General features: G+C 47.7%; 1 protein-coding gene across 1 annotated transcript; it reads left to right on the top strand.

Moving 5' to 3' along the window:
* Window positions 1-4,649: 4,649 nt before the first annotated feature.
* On the top strand, window positions 4,650-12,941 carry Rnd1 (Rho family GTPase 1). Its single transcript, XM_004668567.3, has 5 exons — window positions 4,650-4,847; window positions 5,608-5,695; window positions 8,218-8,327; window positions 9,771-9,905; window positions 11,852-12,941. Exons 1-5 carry the CDS (start codon window positions 4,728-4,730, stop codon window positions 12,095-12,097), a joined length of 699 nt encoding a protein of 232 aa, XP_004668624.1. The 5' UTR covers window positions 4,650-4,727; the 3' UTR covers window positions 12,098-12,941.
* The last annotated feature ends 5,160 nt before the right edge of the window (window positions 12,942-18,101 follow it).

Here is an 18,101-nt window from a genome sequence, read left to right as displayed (position 1 = left end):
AAAGGCTTAGGGAACTGGGGAGATTTCTCAGTGGTTAAAAGCACTTGGTCGCAAAGGCTGATGGCCCAGCTTTGATTCTCCAGTGCTCATGTAAAGCCAGATGCACAAAGTGTTACATATACCTGGAATTCATTTGCAGTGGCAAAAGGCCCTGGTGTGCCCATTTTCTGTCTGTTTCTCTGCTTCTCCTTACAAACAAATAAAAAAGTCTAAGAATCCCTTCTAAATCCCAACACACAGTTTAGGGACAAGGCTGCCTCCAACACTGAGCTCCGTCTTCTTTTTGTGTGGTCACATGCTACTTCCTGACCTAATATACACCACCACCACCTTCTATGAATGCCCCACAAGATAAAGTACCTTTGAAGACACATCTTGAGACTCCACCATGGTGGAGGCTGCTCTGTATCATGGCTCAGACCTACTGCTGACCCTCAAATGCAGCCACTCAGGGAAGAGTCAGTGTTGGCACTGCTCCTAGAATTCTACCTCAGAGGAGCTCAGGACTGTAACAGATGCCAGAGGAAGCCATCTGCATAGCCAGGACCATTTTGCTTATATTGATGTTTGTTTGGAATGGATGTTGAAGGGCATGTGTAGAGGGAGAGGCTGGGAAAGAACATGGGGAAAAGCCAGAACCTTTGGAGTTGTAGTTGGAGGATGCCTGAGAACCATACTGATGTTTCTGGAATTATGTCCAGATGAGGCAGAGGCTGGAGAACAGGAGGTAGAGAAGAATGTCAAACTGAAGGGAAGGACTCCAGGTTGAGACAGATCACCATCTTACAGCTGTTCTGGAACCCTTCCAGACCACACTTATGCACAGATCCGAGAAGCTGTCAGGATGCTGAACAAGGGCAAAAAGAGAACAACTTTCACAGAATATTATCTGAAGGTCGAAGATGAAGTGGAGCAGAAGGTAAAGGGGAGAAACTTCCAGAAAGCCTGGGAGAGGAGGACAATGGTTACTCTTGGATAACGCCTTCTGCCGAGAGGTTCCGTAACTTAGGTGATTGCACCCTTGAAGTGTTCGGTAGGAGATGGGTAGAGGGCAGTACAGGCTCAGGCTCCAGAGTCTACCGTCAAGCAGCCTGGACTTGGAGACCACAGGGTAGATTGAAGGGACATTGGCTAGGTTATGTTCTCAAAATAACCTCCACTCTCTGTCTATAGTGAGCATATGCAATCTTACAATTAGAGAACTTCTCTGTTGAGTCTGGAAAAATCATTTAAATATCCCTATTGTGGGAAAATGTCCTTGGCTAAGGCAGCAATGTCTGTGAATTCCAGTAAAGCTCAAGGCTGGGGATATCGCTTGATTGGCAGATTGCTTCATTCATGAAGCCCTGAGTTCAACCCCCAACACTATATAAACTGAGCAGTGGTACAGGCCTATAATCCCAGTTCTTGGGAGGTGGGCAGAAGGATCAGAAGTTCAAAGTCATCCTCAACTACATAGAGCTCAGACTAGCTTGGGCAACATGAGACTTGAAAACGAAAACAAGCTGGGCATGGTGGCACACAGCACTGGTGAAACCAAAGTAGGAGGATCACTGTGAGTTTGAGACCAGCCTGAGACTACGTAGTGAATTCCAGGTCAGCCTGAGCTACAGTGAGATTCCACCTTGAAAAACCAAAAAGTAAAAATAAAATAAAAGTAAAGTTTAGGGCTGGAGAAATGGCTTAGCAGTTAAGGCACTTGCCTGCAAAAACTAAGGATCCGGTTGAATTCCCCAGTACCCAGGTAAGCCAGATGCACAAGATGGCCCATGCCTGCACAGCTTATTTGCAGTGGATGGAGGCCTGGAATGGCCATATCTCCCTCTCCTCTCACCCCCTGCCTCTTTCTCTCTCAAAAAAATTTAAAAATTTTTTTTAAATGTAGGTAAAGTTTTGGACTGGAGAGATGACTTAGTGGTTAAGGCACTTGCCTGCAAAGCCTAAAGACACAGGTTTGATTCTCTAGTACTCATGTAAGCAAGATGCACAAGGTGGTGCACGAGTCTGGAGTTCATTTGTAGTGGCTACAGGCTCTGGTTTGCTCATTCTCTCTATCTGCTTCTCTGTCTCAAATAAAGAAATTAAATTAAAAAATTTTAATAAGTAAAGTTTAGCTGGGCATGGTGGTGCATGCCTTTAATCCCAGCACTCAGGAGGCAGAGGTAGGAGGATCGCTGTGAGTTTGAGGCCCCCGAGACGACATAGTGAATTCCAGGTCGTCCTGGGCCAGAGTGAGACCCTACCTCGAAAAACAAAACAAACGACAACAACAAAAAAGTAAAATTTAGAGGGATCAAGACCCAAGATGTACTCCAGAGGCGCTAGATTTGTGAGGTGAAAGGATGTCATATGGACCCTAAGCTAGGTTTGGTGGCTCCCACTTGTAAAACCCAGCACTCAGTAGGCTGAGGCAGGAAGATTGCCTGCCTGGGCTATATAGTGAGTTCCAGGCTAACTAACCTGGGCCCCAGTATAAGACCCTGTCTCCAAACAAAAGCAAAGAAGAAAAAGACAGATCCTGGGCTGCTCCTAAGTTTGCTCAAAGTTGGTCCCTAACTCCCTGGAGGCCTTGTCAAACTGCTTCAGTTGCTGGACAGTCAGTGGTTTATATGAGCCATGTACAAGCATGTGTCTAGTAGAGAGGTCCCCTAAGACACAAGGATTCTAAGGGGTACATAGCTTATCTCCAATCTTAGATTTTCTTCCAGTTCTAGTCCCAAAAGCCCAGGCCTTGTCTTCCAGATTGGACTTTCTTTTTTTTTTTTTTTTTTTTTTTTTCCAGGTAGGGTCTCACTCTGGTCCAGGCTGACCTGGAATTAACTCTGTAGTCTCAGGGTGGCCTTGAACTCACGGCGATCCTCCTACCTCTGCCTCCCGAGTGCTGGGATTAAAGGCGTGCGCCACCACGCCCAGCTTCCAGATTGGACTTTCACCAAGTGACACACATTAATATGTCACCAGCAGTTTACGTCAGCCTGGAGCTAGACCTGTGCCTGATTCATCCAGGAAGCTGAACTCAGGCCACAGAACAAATATGTTTAAACAGTTCTTGCTAGGCCCAGGGTGAGAAGCTGTTGGGCAGTCAGCTGAACTGAGCTTGGTTATCTTCCTTGCCCCCATACTCACTTGCAGGACATCTTCGTTCTCTTGCTCTGCCCGTCTCAGCGTCGGAGTGTTTTGTTGGCGTTTTTGTTTGCTTTGGTGGAAGTGGAGACTCCTGAGGGCAGGGCTCAGGCTTTGAAGGCTGGACCACGGGAGCCAATATTAGAAACGGAAGGCAGAAGTGGGTGTGGATAGAAGTGATATAGAACTAAGTAGTGAGAGTTCTCTGGGGCCACCTCTCCTCAGGGTGCTACCTGTGCATAGTTTAACAGGTTTTGCCATCTTCCTGGGATAGGCTGGGCAGTTCCAGCCGGATGCCACTTCCTGCTTCCATGGCTAGTTTAGGGATTTGCCACTGACTCATGGACACTCGAGATCATTTAACTTTGCTTCAAGTCCCCTCCCCACTTTTTTTTTTTTTTTTTTTGAGGTAGGGTCTGTCTCTAGCCCAGGCTGACCTGGACTTCACTATGTCGTCTGAGGGTGGCCTCGAACTTACAGCAGTCCTCCTACCTCTGCCTCTCCAATGCTGGGATTAAAGGTGTACGCTACCACGCCTGGCTGCTGCTGCTTCTTTTTCTTTTAGTATCTTATTATTTATTTATTTGCGAGATAGAGAAATAGGCAGGAAGAGAGAGAGAGAGAGTGTGGGAGGGATGGAGAGAGAAAATGGGTGCCCTAGGGCCTCTAGCCACTGAAAATGAACTCCAGATGCTTGCGCCCCCTTGTGTATCTGGTTTATGTGGGTTCTGGGGAATTGAACTTGGGTCCTTTGGCTTTGCAGGCAAGAGCCTTAACTACTAAGCCATCTCTCCAGCACACCCATTCTTTTTTTTTTTTAATTTTTTTGTTCATTATTTATTTATTTATTTGAAAGCGACAGACATAGAGAGAAAGACAGATAGAGGAAGAGAGAGAGAATGGGCGCGCCAGGGCCTCCAGCCACTGCAAACGAACTCCAGACGCGTGCGCCCCCTTGTGCATCTGGCTAACGTGGGACCTGGGGAACCGAGCCTCGAACCGGGGTACTTAGGCTTCACAGGCAAGCGCTTAACCGCTAAGCCATCTCTCCAGCCCCCCATTCTTTTTTAAAATATTTTTTTTATTTTTATTTAAGAGAGAGAGAGAAAGAGAGAGAGAGAGAGAATGGGTGCGCAAGGGCCTCTAGCCACTGCAAACAAAATCCAGACGTATGCGCCACCTTATGCATTTGGTTTATGTGGATCCTGGGGTATCGAACCTGGGTCCTTTGGCTTTGCAGGCAAGTACCTTAATTGCTCAGCTTTATCTCCAGCCACCCTCCCCACTTTCTAATACAACTACAAAACAGCGTGGGAATCCCCTTCCAGGAGAAAGCCACGGTGGATTCCAACAAAAAGGGAAGGGCAGAAGAGGGCGCTGACTCAGAGCTTCTTTCCCATTGGCTGCTGGAGGGGATCCCACCTTAACGATTGGCCGCGGTAGAGCCCGCCTTCTCTTGTGATTGGCTCAGCCTGGGCCATATAAAGGGGCCCGCGCCGGCTCCGTGCTCAGTTGGAGCGAGGCAGGGAGCTGCAGTGTGTCTCCGCGCCGCCGCGCCCCCCTCCTCACCGCCTCGGAGTTCAGGTCCTGCGGAGGTCGCGAGCATGAAGGAGCGACGGGCGCCGCAGCCAGTGGTGGTCAGATGTAAGCTCGTGCTGGTAGGGGATGTGCAGTGCGGGAAGACGGCGATGTTACAGGTGCTAGCGAAGGACTGCTATCCCGAGGTGAGCTGCTCTCCTGGCCAAATCCCAGCTCGCCCGTCTTCCGCAGCCTGGGGTCCATTCCCACCTGCCCAGGAGAGCCGTCTCTTCCACCCCCAGGCCGCCCCACCCCAGCTACCTTCTGGCTGGAGGACTGCCCTGCCTAGCTTCCCCTGAGACCTGTCCCACTTCTGCCGCCCCGCCGACTCCTCCTCACCTCGTTACCCATCAGATCCCCTCCTACTTTCCTTCTACCCCGGAGCCGGCTCTTTCTGGCTCGCTGTCCCCGGAGAGGCACCTGGAAGCACTGGAGAGCCTAGAGTTTCTTGACGCAATACCTGCCTGCCCCTCACCCCTCCCTCAGGTTTTATGAGGGTGGACACCAGCAGGCTTCTGTTACCTCCAGGGCTCTGCCGTTCACTTGTGCCAAGTAGCTTGAGGGCAGAAGATGGAGATTAGAATTGGCTTGTGGCTCTGGAATTGGGGCACAAATGTAACGATGAGAGGAAAGTGTGCATAGATATACGTATGTATGTCTAAACAGCTAGGGTATGGGGGCTGGGCAGTAGAGTGCCTTGCCTCTACAGCGCTTTCTCTCGTGCCCCATGAAGTCCTCCTGCCTTATGTGGTGCTACCTGCCCCGTGTGTCCCTTCCTCTGGCCCATCACCTGACTCGTTAGTCTCAGGATGGGCGAGTGACTTCTTGCGCAGCTTCCAGCATGTAGTGGGCGGATGCCTCGGGCAGAGGTGCCCAGGTGTGAATGCTTCCTCTCTCTCCTGGCAGACCTATGTGCCTACCGTGTTTGAGAATTACACAGCGTGTTTGGAGACAGAGGATCAGAGAGTGGAGCTTAGTCTCTGGGATACCTCAGGTAAGACTGTGGCCCCCAAATGCTCCACCCCACCTCCCCTGGCCAGCTGCAATTGCTGTCTTAGGAATTTTTTTCCTCTTTTGCTGGAGAAAGGTGCTTGTCAGGAAACTGAAGGGAGAAACCTACAGATTCTTTGGTTGGGCCCTTCAACATCCATTAGATAGTCCAGCGATGCAGAGGGATGAACTCACTTCTCTGGTCTAGTCTCATCCTTCAGAGGTCTGGGATGGTGAGAGGAAGAAGCCCTGGAAGTGGTCCTGGAGGGCAGCAGGCAGAATTTCCTTATTTCCACTCCCCGCTACCCACAGCCTTTAGTTCCCCAGAGCAAAGTGAAATGACAGCTAGGAGGCAGTGCTGACACAGACAGCTGTGGTGGGGCAGAAGGACCAGGCGGCTTTGGAGGGAATATTGCTTTTCTGCACTCCATTTCCGGCCACTGCTGTCCGCCTGCCGCAACTCTACTGTCACATTGCTGCAGCTCAGGGATGAAGCGATGCATCATTGATGTTTGGGAGGGCGGGGAAGATGGCAAATGTAGGGCATGGTCATACCGTAGATAGCGGCCAGTGTGAGGATGGGGGTCGGCTTTCACTGTTTTTTACCTGCATGGGGTGAGAGAGAAGATGTTCTGTCTTTCCAGAATGTAGGAAGCAATGTTTTCCCAGCTCTCTACCCCAAGCCCTCAGTGTTCAGCTATCCTTTGCTTTGATCTGAGATCCACAGTCTCTTGATCTAAGTCCCTTAGTTTTAAACAATCTGGCGCAGACATAACTAAGGAGCAGAAGCCAGCAATAGGAATATGCTGAAAAATGCATATTCAGACTAGAGTTTAAAGAGGAACTATCAATCATTATGGATCTACTGCATGTGCAATAATAACATGCCCCTTGTTCCTCGGGAAGAGCTGTTATTCCCATGCTTCAGTTCTGAGGTCTGAAAAGGTTAGGAATAGGGGATGGATAGACAGAAAATGAGACTTCCTCTTGTTCTCCTCTCCAACAAGAATTCCTCAAGCTGGTGTGCTTTCCTGTTGCAGTTTCAGGGGTAGAGGCAGGGTTCTGGTTTTCCTGTACTGGGCTGTGCTGGCTGGATCAGACCAGAATGCAGGGTGGCTGCATGATGTATGAGTTTTCTTCTCCTGTACCCTCCCACCTCCCAGTCTTCCCTGAACCTTACTGCAGCTCATCTCCTTTCAGTATTACCACCCCAAGTCTCCCACTGTTTCCCACCACTCCCAGTCAGAACTCAGCCCTTGAATCCCCAATTCAGATGATGGCAAATCAGCAAGTATGGTCTTTATATCCCGAGTCACACCCCCACCTCTTAATTTCCAAAAGGATGAAGGGTATCAGTTATCCTGACACCTTCTTTCCTATTAGGCTCCCAAAAATAGAGAGGAAATGGCAGAGAGAATGTGGGATGAATCTTCCCTGCACAGGGGCCAGGGTCAAACCTGTTTCCAGTATTCGCTTGCTGGGGAATTAGGGGAGGGGAATTGCTCGGAGGAAACAGAGACCTCCTCCCCTCCACCTCCCCCAGTACTGCAGTGCTCCCTGCCTCAGGACTGCTGTGGTCTGACCCCCACCTTGCTTGAGGAAGGGATGGGGGCGGGTTGCTGAAGGAGCAGGCAGCTATCCTAACTCCCTCTTCTTTTTTGTGACCGACACCCCCACCCCATCTTGGATTCCCCCCCAGTTTCCATGGCGATTGCAGTACAGGGAGAGGGGCTGCTTGCTATTCTGAGCACGGATTGTCTGGGTTCCAAATCTGCTACTGTTCCTTCTTCAGAGTGGAGGGGGACAGACTCAGCTCCTCGCATTCACCCCATCAGACTTTGGATCTGCATTACTCCTCCCTCCCCCCCCCCCCCCCCCCGCAGGCTTCACGAAGGACCCTTGCTCTAGCCTCTAACTCTGTAGCTATTGGTGCTACTGAGATCTGAGGGGAGGGGCCACAGCTTTCCCTTCGCCCGTGAGCTGATTTGGGTGGGAAGGGGAGTCAAACACTAAATCCTAGATGTTTTCACTCCTCTGCCAATCACCTACAGTTCTGACCCCTCGGTAAAGAAGTAGAGCGCATACTTATGTAACAGGAAGCTTTATTTCTTCATCAAAAGACCCCAGAGCAGAAGGAAGCAGAGGTTGGGCAGCAGATAGGCTCATGAGAAGGGAGACCTTAAACAAGCCCTGATCTCTTCAGTGGTGGTAGGGTCTTCTGGGATGAAAATGAGTACACCTTAAATTAAATCTGTTGGAGGAACTCCAGACAGGTTCAGGTTATTGTCTGTTCTCTTGTATTTTGCCTCCTTCCTCCTTTCCAGGAATAAGGGAGGTAATATTGATGCACAGCCCTCTGGCAGGTGGTCAGGCCCCAAGCCTCCATGCGGCAGCACTGTTCACTGGGAGATGGCTAAATATGAATGTTAAGGGATCAAGAATTGTATTTCCAGGGCTCCTTAGGGCTAGGAATACAAAGAAAGGAAGATGCTATGGTTCACTGTCAGCTGTTCTCCCCTTTACCAGGATCTCCCTACTATGACAATGTTCGTCCACTCTGCTACAGCGACTCAGATGCAGTATTACTGTGTTTTGACATCAGCCGTCCTGAGACTGTGGACAGTGCACTCAAGAAAGTAAGACTAAACTGGGTGTGGTTATGCATGCCAGTAATTTCAGCTACTGAGAAGGCTGAGGCAGGGGGGTTGCAAGTTCAAGTCCAGCCTGGGCTATGTAGCCACTTTAAGACTAGCCTAAGTAACTTGGTGAAACCCTCTCTCCAAATAAAAATAAAATAGGGCATGGTGGCACATGCCTTTCTTTAGTCCCAGCACTCAGGGATGCAGAGGAAGGAGGATCACTGTAAGTTCGAGGACAGCCTGGGACTACAGAGTGAGTGCTAGAGTAAGGCCCTACCTTGAAAAAAAGAAATAACCAAAGGAAACAAAAAAGAAAAAAAGGAAAGAAAAAGGAAAGAAAAGTAGGCCAGGTGTGGTGGTGCACGCCTTTAATCCCAACACTCAGGAGGCAGAGGTAGGAGGATCACCGTGAGTTTGAGGCCACTCTGAGACCACATAATGAATTCCAGGTCAACCTGGGCTAGAGTGAGACCCTACTTCAAAAAAAAAAATAAAATAAAACAAAATCAAATAGGGCTGAGGATGTAGCTTAGTTGGTAGAGAACTTGCCAATCAGAAGCAAGGCTTTGTGTTTAACACTCACAACTGGAGAAGTAGAAGATAAGCTCTGAAATTTCTAACCAAGTAGGAGAATTGAATTCTGAGGGTTTGTCCTCTAATTCTCTTGTGTGCTAGCAAAAACCTGAGGTCAGGGAAGGAAGAGTTTAGTCTGAGGCCTCACCATCAAGTATGGTGCTAGGCCTGGAACCAGGGTTTCCTTCCCCTTTGCCTTCTGCCCTTTCTTACCCTATGCTACTTCCTCAGAGGAGGGACGATGATGCTGAAGGCTCAGGAAGCAAAAATCTCAGTGTCAGAGAATCTTCTGGTGATGTGGTTTGAGTGTTGGGGATGGGACCTTTTATAGGCAGCTTCTATAGGCCTTGATCCCAGGCCTACCTCACCAGGCAGGCCAGAGCAAATGCCTGTGTTTGGGTGACAAGATCTGCCTACACCGAGGAAGTGCAGGAAACCCTGTGGAAGTAGCCTCGCTCCCCAAGAGACTCCGATTATATTTTTCCCCTGGGGAAAATTGGTTGGCTTCCCTTCTGGTATTCTGGGTTTGTGAGGCCTTTTGACCAGGATGAGGGGACAGTCCCATGTCCTTTCTTCGTGGCTTTCCTTGGTGACTGGGCTGTTGACTGAAGGGACAGACTCTTGGGTCAGCACAGTAATGCCACCAAAGGCCTCATGGACAGGAAGATGATGTAATTAGTGCAGCAGAGATGCTGTGACTCAGAGGGAGGACAGGGCTGGTGATAATCTGGGTGGTGTGTGTGTGTGTGTGTGTGTGTGTGTGTGTGTGTGTGATGTTGCCAACTGGGCTTCTCCTGGTATCTGTCTGCCATTGATTTTCCTTTTTTCCTCCCCTTCCTTTTCCTTTCTTCCTGCTCGGTTACTCAGTGGAGGACAGAAATCCTAGATTATTGTCCTAGCACCCGAGTTTTGCTTATTGGCTGCAAGACAGATCTGCGAACAGACCTGAGCACTCTGATGGAGCTGTCCCACCAGAAGCAGGCACCCATCTCCTATGAGCAGGTGTGTGTGGATGGGCACACGGGCTTCTCTGTGCTAGGGATGGGCTAGAGAAGACTACAGCAAAGGGTTTGAAATATGGCTCTTATTTAAATTTTCCCTCTGTAGCAGACAGACTTGCTACTAGGTGGTTTAAACTATAAACAGCAAGGTTTTCACCGTTCTGAAATAGTGGATACTTTTTACCCAGATGTAGGCCGTAGGTCAGCAGCTCCTGTGTGTGCCAGCATTTCTAAGAAGTTTTGGGTTTTTTGGCAGAGGGGAACCATATGTATCAGAATCACTGAAGATGCTTGCTGGAGCTGGGTATGGTAGCATGAGACTAGAATCTCAGAACTCAGGAAGTGGAGGCAGAAGAATTGCAAATTCGAGACTAGCCTGTATTACATAATAAGATAGTCTCACAAAACCAAAACCAAATTGAAACAAAAATAAGTGCTTGTTAGACTTTTGAATTCCTCTCTCATGCCTATAAAACCACTGATGAGGACTAGGAAGATGGCTCAGCAGGTAAGAGTACTCACTGGGCAAGCATGAGGGCCCAAGAAGGCCTGATTCCCTCTGAGTTCTAGTCCCAAGCCCTCACATAAGCAGCTGGGCACAGCCATGCATGCCTGTAACCTCAGCCCTGTGGTTGCTGAGAAGAGAGGACAATCACTGGGGCTCGCTGTGAGGCAGTGCTGAGTGGCAGCTCCGGGTTCGATAAGAGACTTCATCTCAAGGAAACACATTCATAAGCGATACAGGAGGACACCCAGTGTTCTCCCCAGCCTCTGCAAAAGTTCACACAAGCACGAACATCTGCACACATGTGTGCATGCACTACACAACATACCACACATACTACACACACATGTGCCAAAAGAGAAATAAAAACACGTTTGGAGAAAGATATGGAAATATGTATGTATGTGAAGCCAGTGTTTCTCATTAGAGTCACCTGAGGAAGCTCTTAAAAATACTAATGTTTCCGGGTGTGGTGGTGCACGCCTTTAATCCCAGCACCCGGTAGACAGAGGTAGGAGGATTGCCATGAGTTCAAGGCTACCCTGAGACTGCATAGTGAATTCCACGTCAGCTTGGACTAGAGTGAGACTCCACCTCAAAAAACCAAATAATAATAATAGTAATGATGATGATGTTGGGCTGGAGAGATGGTTTAGCAGTTAAGGTGTTTGCCTGAAAAGCCTAACAACTTGGGTTCAATTCCCCAGTGCCCATGTAAAGCGAGATGCACAAAGTGGCGCATGCATCTGGAGTTCGTTTGCAGTGACTAGACGCCCTGGCATGCCCATTCTTTCCCTCTCTCTCTCTCTCTGCTTGCAAATAAGTTAATTAATTAAATTAAAAGAAAGAAGACTGAGGAATCTGTTAAAAAATACTAGTGTTAAGGCTGTCAGTGTAGCTCAGCAGTAGAGCACACGGTTAGCCTATGAAGTCCTGGGCTCAATCGCCAGCACCAAAAGTCAAGTCTAAGGCCGGTGTCTGGTCCCCAGAAATCTTGCTATACTTGGTTTGACATCAGTATAGTTTTTTAAAAACAATTTTTAAATATTTACTTATTTATTAGAGACAGAGAGAGAGGGGAAGAGAGAGAATGGACATGCCAGGGCCTCTAGCCACGGCAAATGAATTCCAGAGGCATGCACCACCTTGTGCATCTGGCTTATGTTTTCTGGGGACTTGAACCTGGGTCCTTAGGCTTTCAGTCAAGTGCCTTAACCACTAAGCTATCTCTACAGTCCCAGTCTAGTTTTAAAAGTGTTCCAGGCGATTCTATTATGTAGCCAGGTTTCACCTTCACAAGAGCAACTGGCAGAGGCTAGTAGTGGGAGACTGGCAATGGGATGTCACCTGGAATACCCCTGAGGCATGACACATGGAGTGCCATGGGGTTTCACAGTCACCAATGACAACTGCATTCATGATTTCATCTTTCCCTCCTGCAGGGCTGTGCAATAGCCAAGCAGCTGGGCGCAGAAATCTACCTGGAGGGCTCTGCTTTCACCTCAGAAAAGAGTATCCACAGCATCTTCCGGATGGCATCCATGGTGTGTCTGAACAAGCCCAGTCCAGTGACCCCAAAGAGCCCTGTCCGAAGCCTCTCCAAGCGACTACTCCACCTACCCAGTCGCTCTGAACTCATCTCTTCTACCTTCAAGAAGGAAAAGGCCAAAAGCTGTTCCATTATGTGAAGTGGGAGTTGGAGGGGGCAGACAGTCCCCCATATCCTCCCTTGGGGTGCAGAGGCACGGGGAGAGGGAGGATGAGACAATTGAGGACACTGGACACGAGGTTTTCAGATGGCCACAGTGAGAGCTTGGAAGGAGAGAAGAATGGGATGAGGAAGGAGCCAGGCCTGGCATGAAGACCTAATTTAAGTGAGAACCATCACACCCCAATCCAGGCACTAGACTGTAGAGGGGGCAGCTTCCTCAGTACCCCCTCCAGAGGAAGGAAGGGGATGGAGGAATGGGTGACATGCTGGTCTCTCAGGCTTAGGGGCCTACCAGAGTCTCACGTTCAGCATCATGCCTCTTCCACACAGTGTTCCCATGCAGGCCGGGGGATGGGAAGGGTCCCTGAGCTCTTCTCTCCCCCTCTGAGAAGTGGCAGGGGAATGGAGAATGGGGAAGCCAAGAGGCAGCTCCCTTAGGAGCTTAGCCCAGGTGCTTTGTAATTGAAACCAGGAGGGCAGGGCTGGTCAGAGCTAATAAGGAAACCTCATCTTTGCATAGCCCATGCATCATAGAGGTGACATCATACATTTACATGCTTCTCACCTAAGTCCCCAGGGCCCAAGGGAGAAGCCCCAGACCCCCTTCTCTTGTGAGTGTGGGGGGTGGTGGTGCTGCAGGGGCAGGGCTGGGTGGGGTCACCAGACTTTTTCTGTCCTTTGGGCAGTATGGCTGGCATTTGTTTTATAGACTCTTGTCTTTGGAACTGGGGGGAGGGGGGAGTGTTTCAACCTGTTATATGTTCTGTGTTTAAAGAAGAAAACCTATTTATTATTGAAAAATATATAACACACATAAAGAAGTTGGCTCTGTTCTTTGTTGCTTTTGTTTTCTTGGTCATTGATAAGCAGGAAAAAGCTGTCTGGGAGCCCTTTCTGTAGCTACAAAGGGGCTGCTTCTGTCTATCTAGCATAGCCCACAAGGAACTCATCCTGCTCCGCCATCCCACCCAGGTACTTCTAAGCCAAGAAAGAGCTCCTTCGCCATCTCAGAATATCGACGTCACAGTCTAGGCATGTCTGTCTGTAGATGGCTGTCCTATGCAGGGTAGGATGTTTAGGAGCACCCCTGGCTTTTGGCAGGTGCTCGTTGAAGTAGCATTCTTAAATTGTCACAACCAAGAATATTTCCAGATATTGTTGAATGTCCCCTGAACGAACTCAGTTGAGGACCACTGCACTAGAGAATCTGAAGGAGAGAGAGAGAGCATGGAGTAGAGGATCAAGCTGTTGTGTCCTGCTCCCAGGAAAGGTGCACAGAGTAGACCAAGGCCCAGTAGGCTCCTGGGGTTCCCCTCTCCTCTGAGTTTAAGGAGAGGCAACCCTTGCCATTTACTTTCCAATTCTAATGTATGATGATAGTAGCTCAGGGGTCTTAACTTCCCTTCTCAGTGACCCATAGCTCTTGTTTCCCAATTTTCATAGAATAATGCTAGCAATTAAAAGTTACTGTGGCTGGGTGTGGTGGTGCACACCTATAATATCAGGATTTAGAACACTGACCTAGGATTTCCATGAGTTTGAGGTCAGCCTGGGTTATAGTTACAGAGTTCTAGGTCAGCCTGGTGCTGGTAAGACCCTACCCCAAATGTTATCTATATCTCTATCATCTTTATATCAATCAATCAATCAATCGATCGATCTTAGGCAAGTCAGATTGTAATGCATATAGAAATCATTGTTTTACAGCCAGGCATGGTGGTGCATGCCTTTAATCCCAGGAGGCAAAGATAGGAAGATCACTGTGAGCTTCAGGTCAACCTGGGCTAAAGTGAGACCCTACCTCCCTACCTCAAATTCCCAATCCCCAAAAAAGAAATAATTATTACAAACACCATGAAATATTCTTTTAAAAAAACACATATATTTTAAAAAATATTAGCCGGGTGTGGTGGCACATGCCTTTAATCCCAGTACTTTGGAGGCAGAAGTAGGAGGATTGCTGTGAGTTTAAGGCCACCCTGAGACTACATATGGTCAGCCTGGGCTACAGTGAGACCTTACAAAAAAAAGGGGGGGCTGGGGAATTGGTTTAGAGATTAAGGCACTTGCCTGCAAAGCCAAAGGACCCAGGTTCGATTCCCCAGAACCCACATAAGCCAGATGCATAAGGTGGCACATGCATCTAGAGTTTGTTTGCAGCAAATGAAGGCCCTGCCATGCCCATTCTCTATCTAGCTTGCTCTCTCTTTCTCTTAAATAAAATAAAATAATTTTTTTTTATTTGAGAGAGAGAAAAATTGGCATGTCAGAGCCTCCAGCCACTGCAAACAAAGTCTAGATGCATGCACCGCCTTATGCACCTGATGCGTTGGTTTGATTCAGTTGTTCCCCATAAACTTAGGTGTTCTGAATGCTATGTTCCCAACTAATGAAGATCTGGGAATTAATGCCTCCTGGCAGCGGTGTATTGTTGGGGGTGGGCTTATGGGTATTATAGCCAGTTTCCCCTTGCCAGTGTTTGGCACACTCTCCTGTTGCTATTGTCCACCTGATGTTGGCCAGGGGGTGATATCCACCCTCTGTTCATGCCATCATTTCCCCCTGCCATCATGGAGCTTCCACCTCGAGTCTGTAAGCGAAAATAAACCTCTTTTTTTTTTTTTTTCCCCCACAAGCTGCTCTTGGCTGGGTAATTTCTACCAGCAATTCGAACCTGACTGCAACACCTGGCTTATATGGGTCCTGGGGAATGAAACCTGGGTCTTTTAGCTTTTCAGGCAAGCCCCTTAACTGCTAAGCTATCTCTCCAGCACATGGCTCCAATATTTTAACTGTTTGGAGTTTGAAGATACATTTACTCATGAGCCACAATCTCCTTATTAGTAGAATTTAGATAATATTCATCTAATACTGTTATGCACCTAAGTAAGAAAGAAATGTACTGGACGTGGTGGAGCACACCTTTAATCTCAGCACTTGGAAAGCAGAAGTAGGAGGATTGCCGTGAGTTCAAGGCCACCCTGAGAATACATAGCGAATTCCAGGTCAGCCTGGGCTAGAGTTAAACCCAACCAAAAAAAAAAAAAAAAAAAAAAAAAAAAAAGCCCCCTGGGACGAATGGTGTGTGGACATGGCACAAAGGCTTTAGGGGGAGCACCTGAATCAAAAGGCCCTGGAGAGGGTGAAATGAAGCCTAACCTTCAATTTCTCCTGTTTCTCTCTCTCTCTCTCTTTTTTCTTTTTCCTTGGTGCTGGCCTGTAAGTCCCTGTACCAGGATGCAGTTAACACCCACAATGAGTTGTTGATCTAAGAGACCTACAAGGTCTCCCAAAACAAACGAGACAGACTTCTGTCAGAGCACTTGATTACTCACCAGAGGTTGGTAAGACCCTACTGCTGAAGACACCATACACTGTCGGCATGGACCATGGAGAGACTGGGTTGGAATCCGGAAGAGAGCCAGTCTAGTGCTGGAAGGCACTACATGAGCTACGAGGGAAAGTGGCCAATATCTGTCTGAGCAATTCAAAGTCGAAGCTACTCAAAATCAAACAACCTAAACTGGCGTGGTGGTACACACCTTTAATCCCAGTGCTCGGGAGGCAGAGGTAGGAGGATCACCAGGAGTTTGAGGCCACCCTGAAACTACATAGTTAATTCCAGGTCAGCCTGGACCAGAGTGAGACCCTACTTCGAAAAATAAAAAAAGAAAGAAAGAAAGCAACCTGACATGATACTCACACAACTGCAATAATAGTGGCACACAGCCATGGTGGGAAACCAGCTGCTCTTGCATTGGCTAACAGATCCACTCACTGGAAAGGAAACCACATCTGGAATTGGGAGACAAGTCAGAATCATATCCAGATAATGATTTTGCTTTCCAGTGTCAAGCTCCTACTAATCTTGGGCTATAAGAAAGTCTACACCCTTTAAATTCTAAATTAATAACAGTTATCCCATTTAACCAGTGCTGACTTCACTCTCCATTGGAGATTCTGCTTCCCTTTTTCAGACAGGAGCTGCATCTGAGTAGATAAACGACCCAGCACACTCCACACTGGCTCCAGCTGAAACCACAGAGGAATTGGGGAAATGAGTAAAAGTGCTGCTTTCTCAGTGAACCTGACATCAGCACAAGGATGAAGGGGATAGATACTAAGGACACTCAACATCTACCAAAGCAGAAATCCAAAGGCTCCTAAGAGCCCATCACTGAAGTAGACTTAAAATGCACCCAATATGACTCAGGGAATTTTGTGGAAGAGGGGGTGTGGAAAGATTGTTAGAGCCACAAGTTGGGACATTATGCACAGACACATTGCCTCTCCCCCATAACTGACTGCTGCCCCCACAATCTCCATGGGACTGACCTGCATCCCCGGCAGGGGTGAAGGAAAGGATGATAACAACATGTGTTGTTTACATACTGTATATGTCCATATCTAATAAAAATGTTTTAAAAACTGAAAAAATAAAGAAAAGAAAGAAAGTAATGTAGGCATGTTGGAGATGCAGCTCAGTTGGTAGAGTGCTTGCCTAGTATGCATGAAGCCTTGGGTTCCAACCTCAGCACCACATAAATCCAGGTGTGTGGCACACCTCTGTAATCTTATATAGGTGCAGGAAGATCAGAAATTCAAGGTCATTCTTGGCTACAAATTGAGTTTGAGACTACTCTGGGATACTCTTAAAAAGTAATTTAGGACTGGATGTGGTGGCTTACACCTTTAATCCCAGCATTGGGAGGCAGGAGGAGGATTGCTGTAAATTAGAGGCCACCCTGAGACTACATAGTGAATTCCAGGTCAGCCTGAGCTGCAGTGAAACCCAACCTCGAGAAAACAAAAGAACAAAAATCAAACAAACAAAAAAAAAGTAATTTAGAGTTGGGCATGGTGGCACATGCCTTCAGTCCCAGCACTGAGGAGGCAGAGGTAGGAGGACTGCTGTGAGTTCAAGGCCACCCTGAGAATACATAGTGAATTCCAGGTCAGCCTAGGCTAGAGTGAGACTCTACCTAGAAAAAACAACAATAACAAGTAATTTAGGCTAAGTATCTAATTCAGTGTTGGGCACTTTAAGATTCTCAGTAACTAGCTATAGGTTTTATAGGTTCCAGCTCATTTACAGTCTTACTGAGGAATCCAGTCTGTGAGTGGAGAGCCCTCTAGTGCTCACAGGATGAATGATACTCAGTACATCTCAGTCTTTCCCTCATTTTCTTACTTGGCTCCAGGTTGCAAAGCCAAAGGCTGCAGAGTTCTAAGAGCAGAAGTGTAGTTTCCAAGCTTACACATGCACGATGCTCAAGGTTTTTGGATTTGGGTGTATTATCAGGCCCTACTTGAGAACTGAAAGAGGAAAAAGCAGACGGGCTGAGTAGACAGATTGGCTCAGTGATTAAAGACACTTCTGGCAAAGCCTGCTGGCCCAGGTTCCATTCCCCAGTATCCATGTAAAGCCATATGTACAAAGTGGCACAAGCATTTGGAGTTCAAAGGCCCTGGCTCACTCCACTTCTCTCGCTCACACAAATAAGTAAAAACATTAAATTTAAAAAAATGGCAGGAGAGCTTGCCTAGTAGTTAAGGCTCTTGCTGTGAAGCTTAACAACCCAGGTTTCATTCCCCAGGACCCATGAAAGCCAGATGCACAAGGTGGTACAAGCATCTGAAGTTTGCAGAGGCTGGAAACCCTGGCACTCCCATTCTGTCCCTCTCTCTCTCTTTCTTCTTTCATATATATTCATCTTATTCATAGGTCAGCCTGGGATAGAGTGAAACCCTACCTTAAAACAACAACAACAATATATATATATATATATTTTTTTTTATATATATATTTATATATATATATATACACATACATACATACATACATACATACACACACATACCACACCTGGCTCATAAACAAAATAATTTAAAAAATAATTTAAAAAAATTTAAAACCAAAGCCGGGCGTGGTGGTGCGCACTTTTAATCACAGCACTTGGGAGGCAGAGGTCAGAGGATTG

The sequence above is a fragment of the Jaculus jaculus genome, chromosome 6 (assembly GCF_020740685.1).
Source record: "Jaculus jaculus isolate mJacJac1 chromosome 6, mJacJac1.mat.Y.cur, whole genome shotgun sequence".
NCBI lineage: Eukaryota > Metazoa > Chordata > Mammalia > Rodentia > Dipodidae > Jaculus > Jaculus jaculus.
The sequence above is the reverse complement of the archived record's forward strand: the minus strand, read 5'-3'. Positions and strand labels throughout refer to the sequence as shown.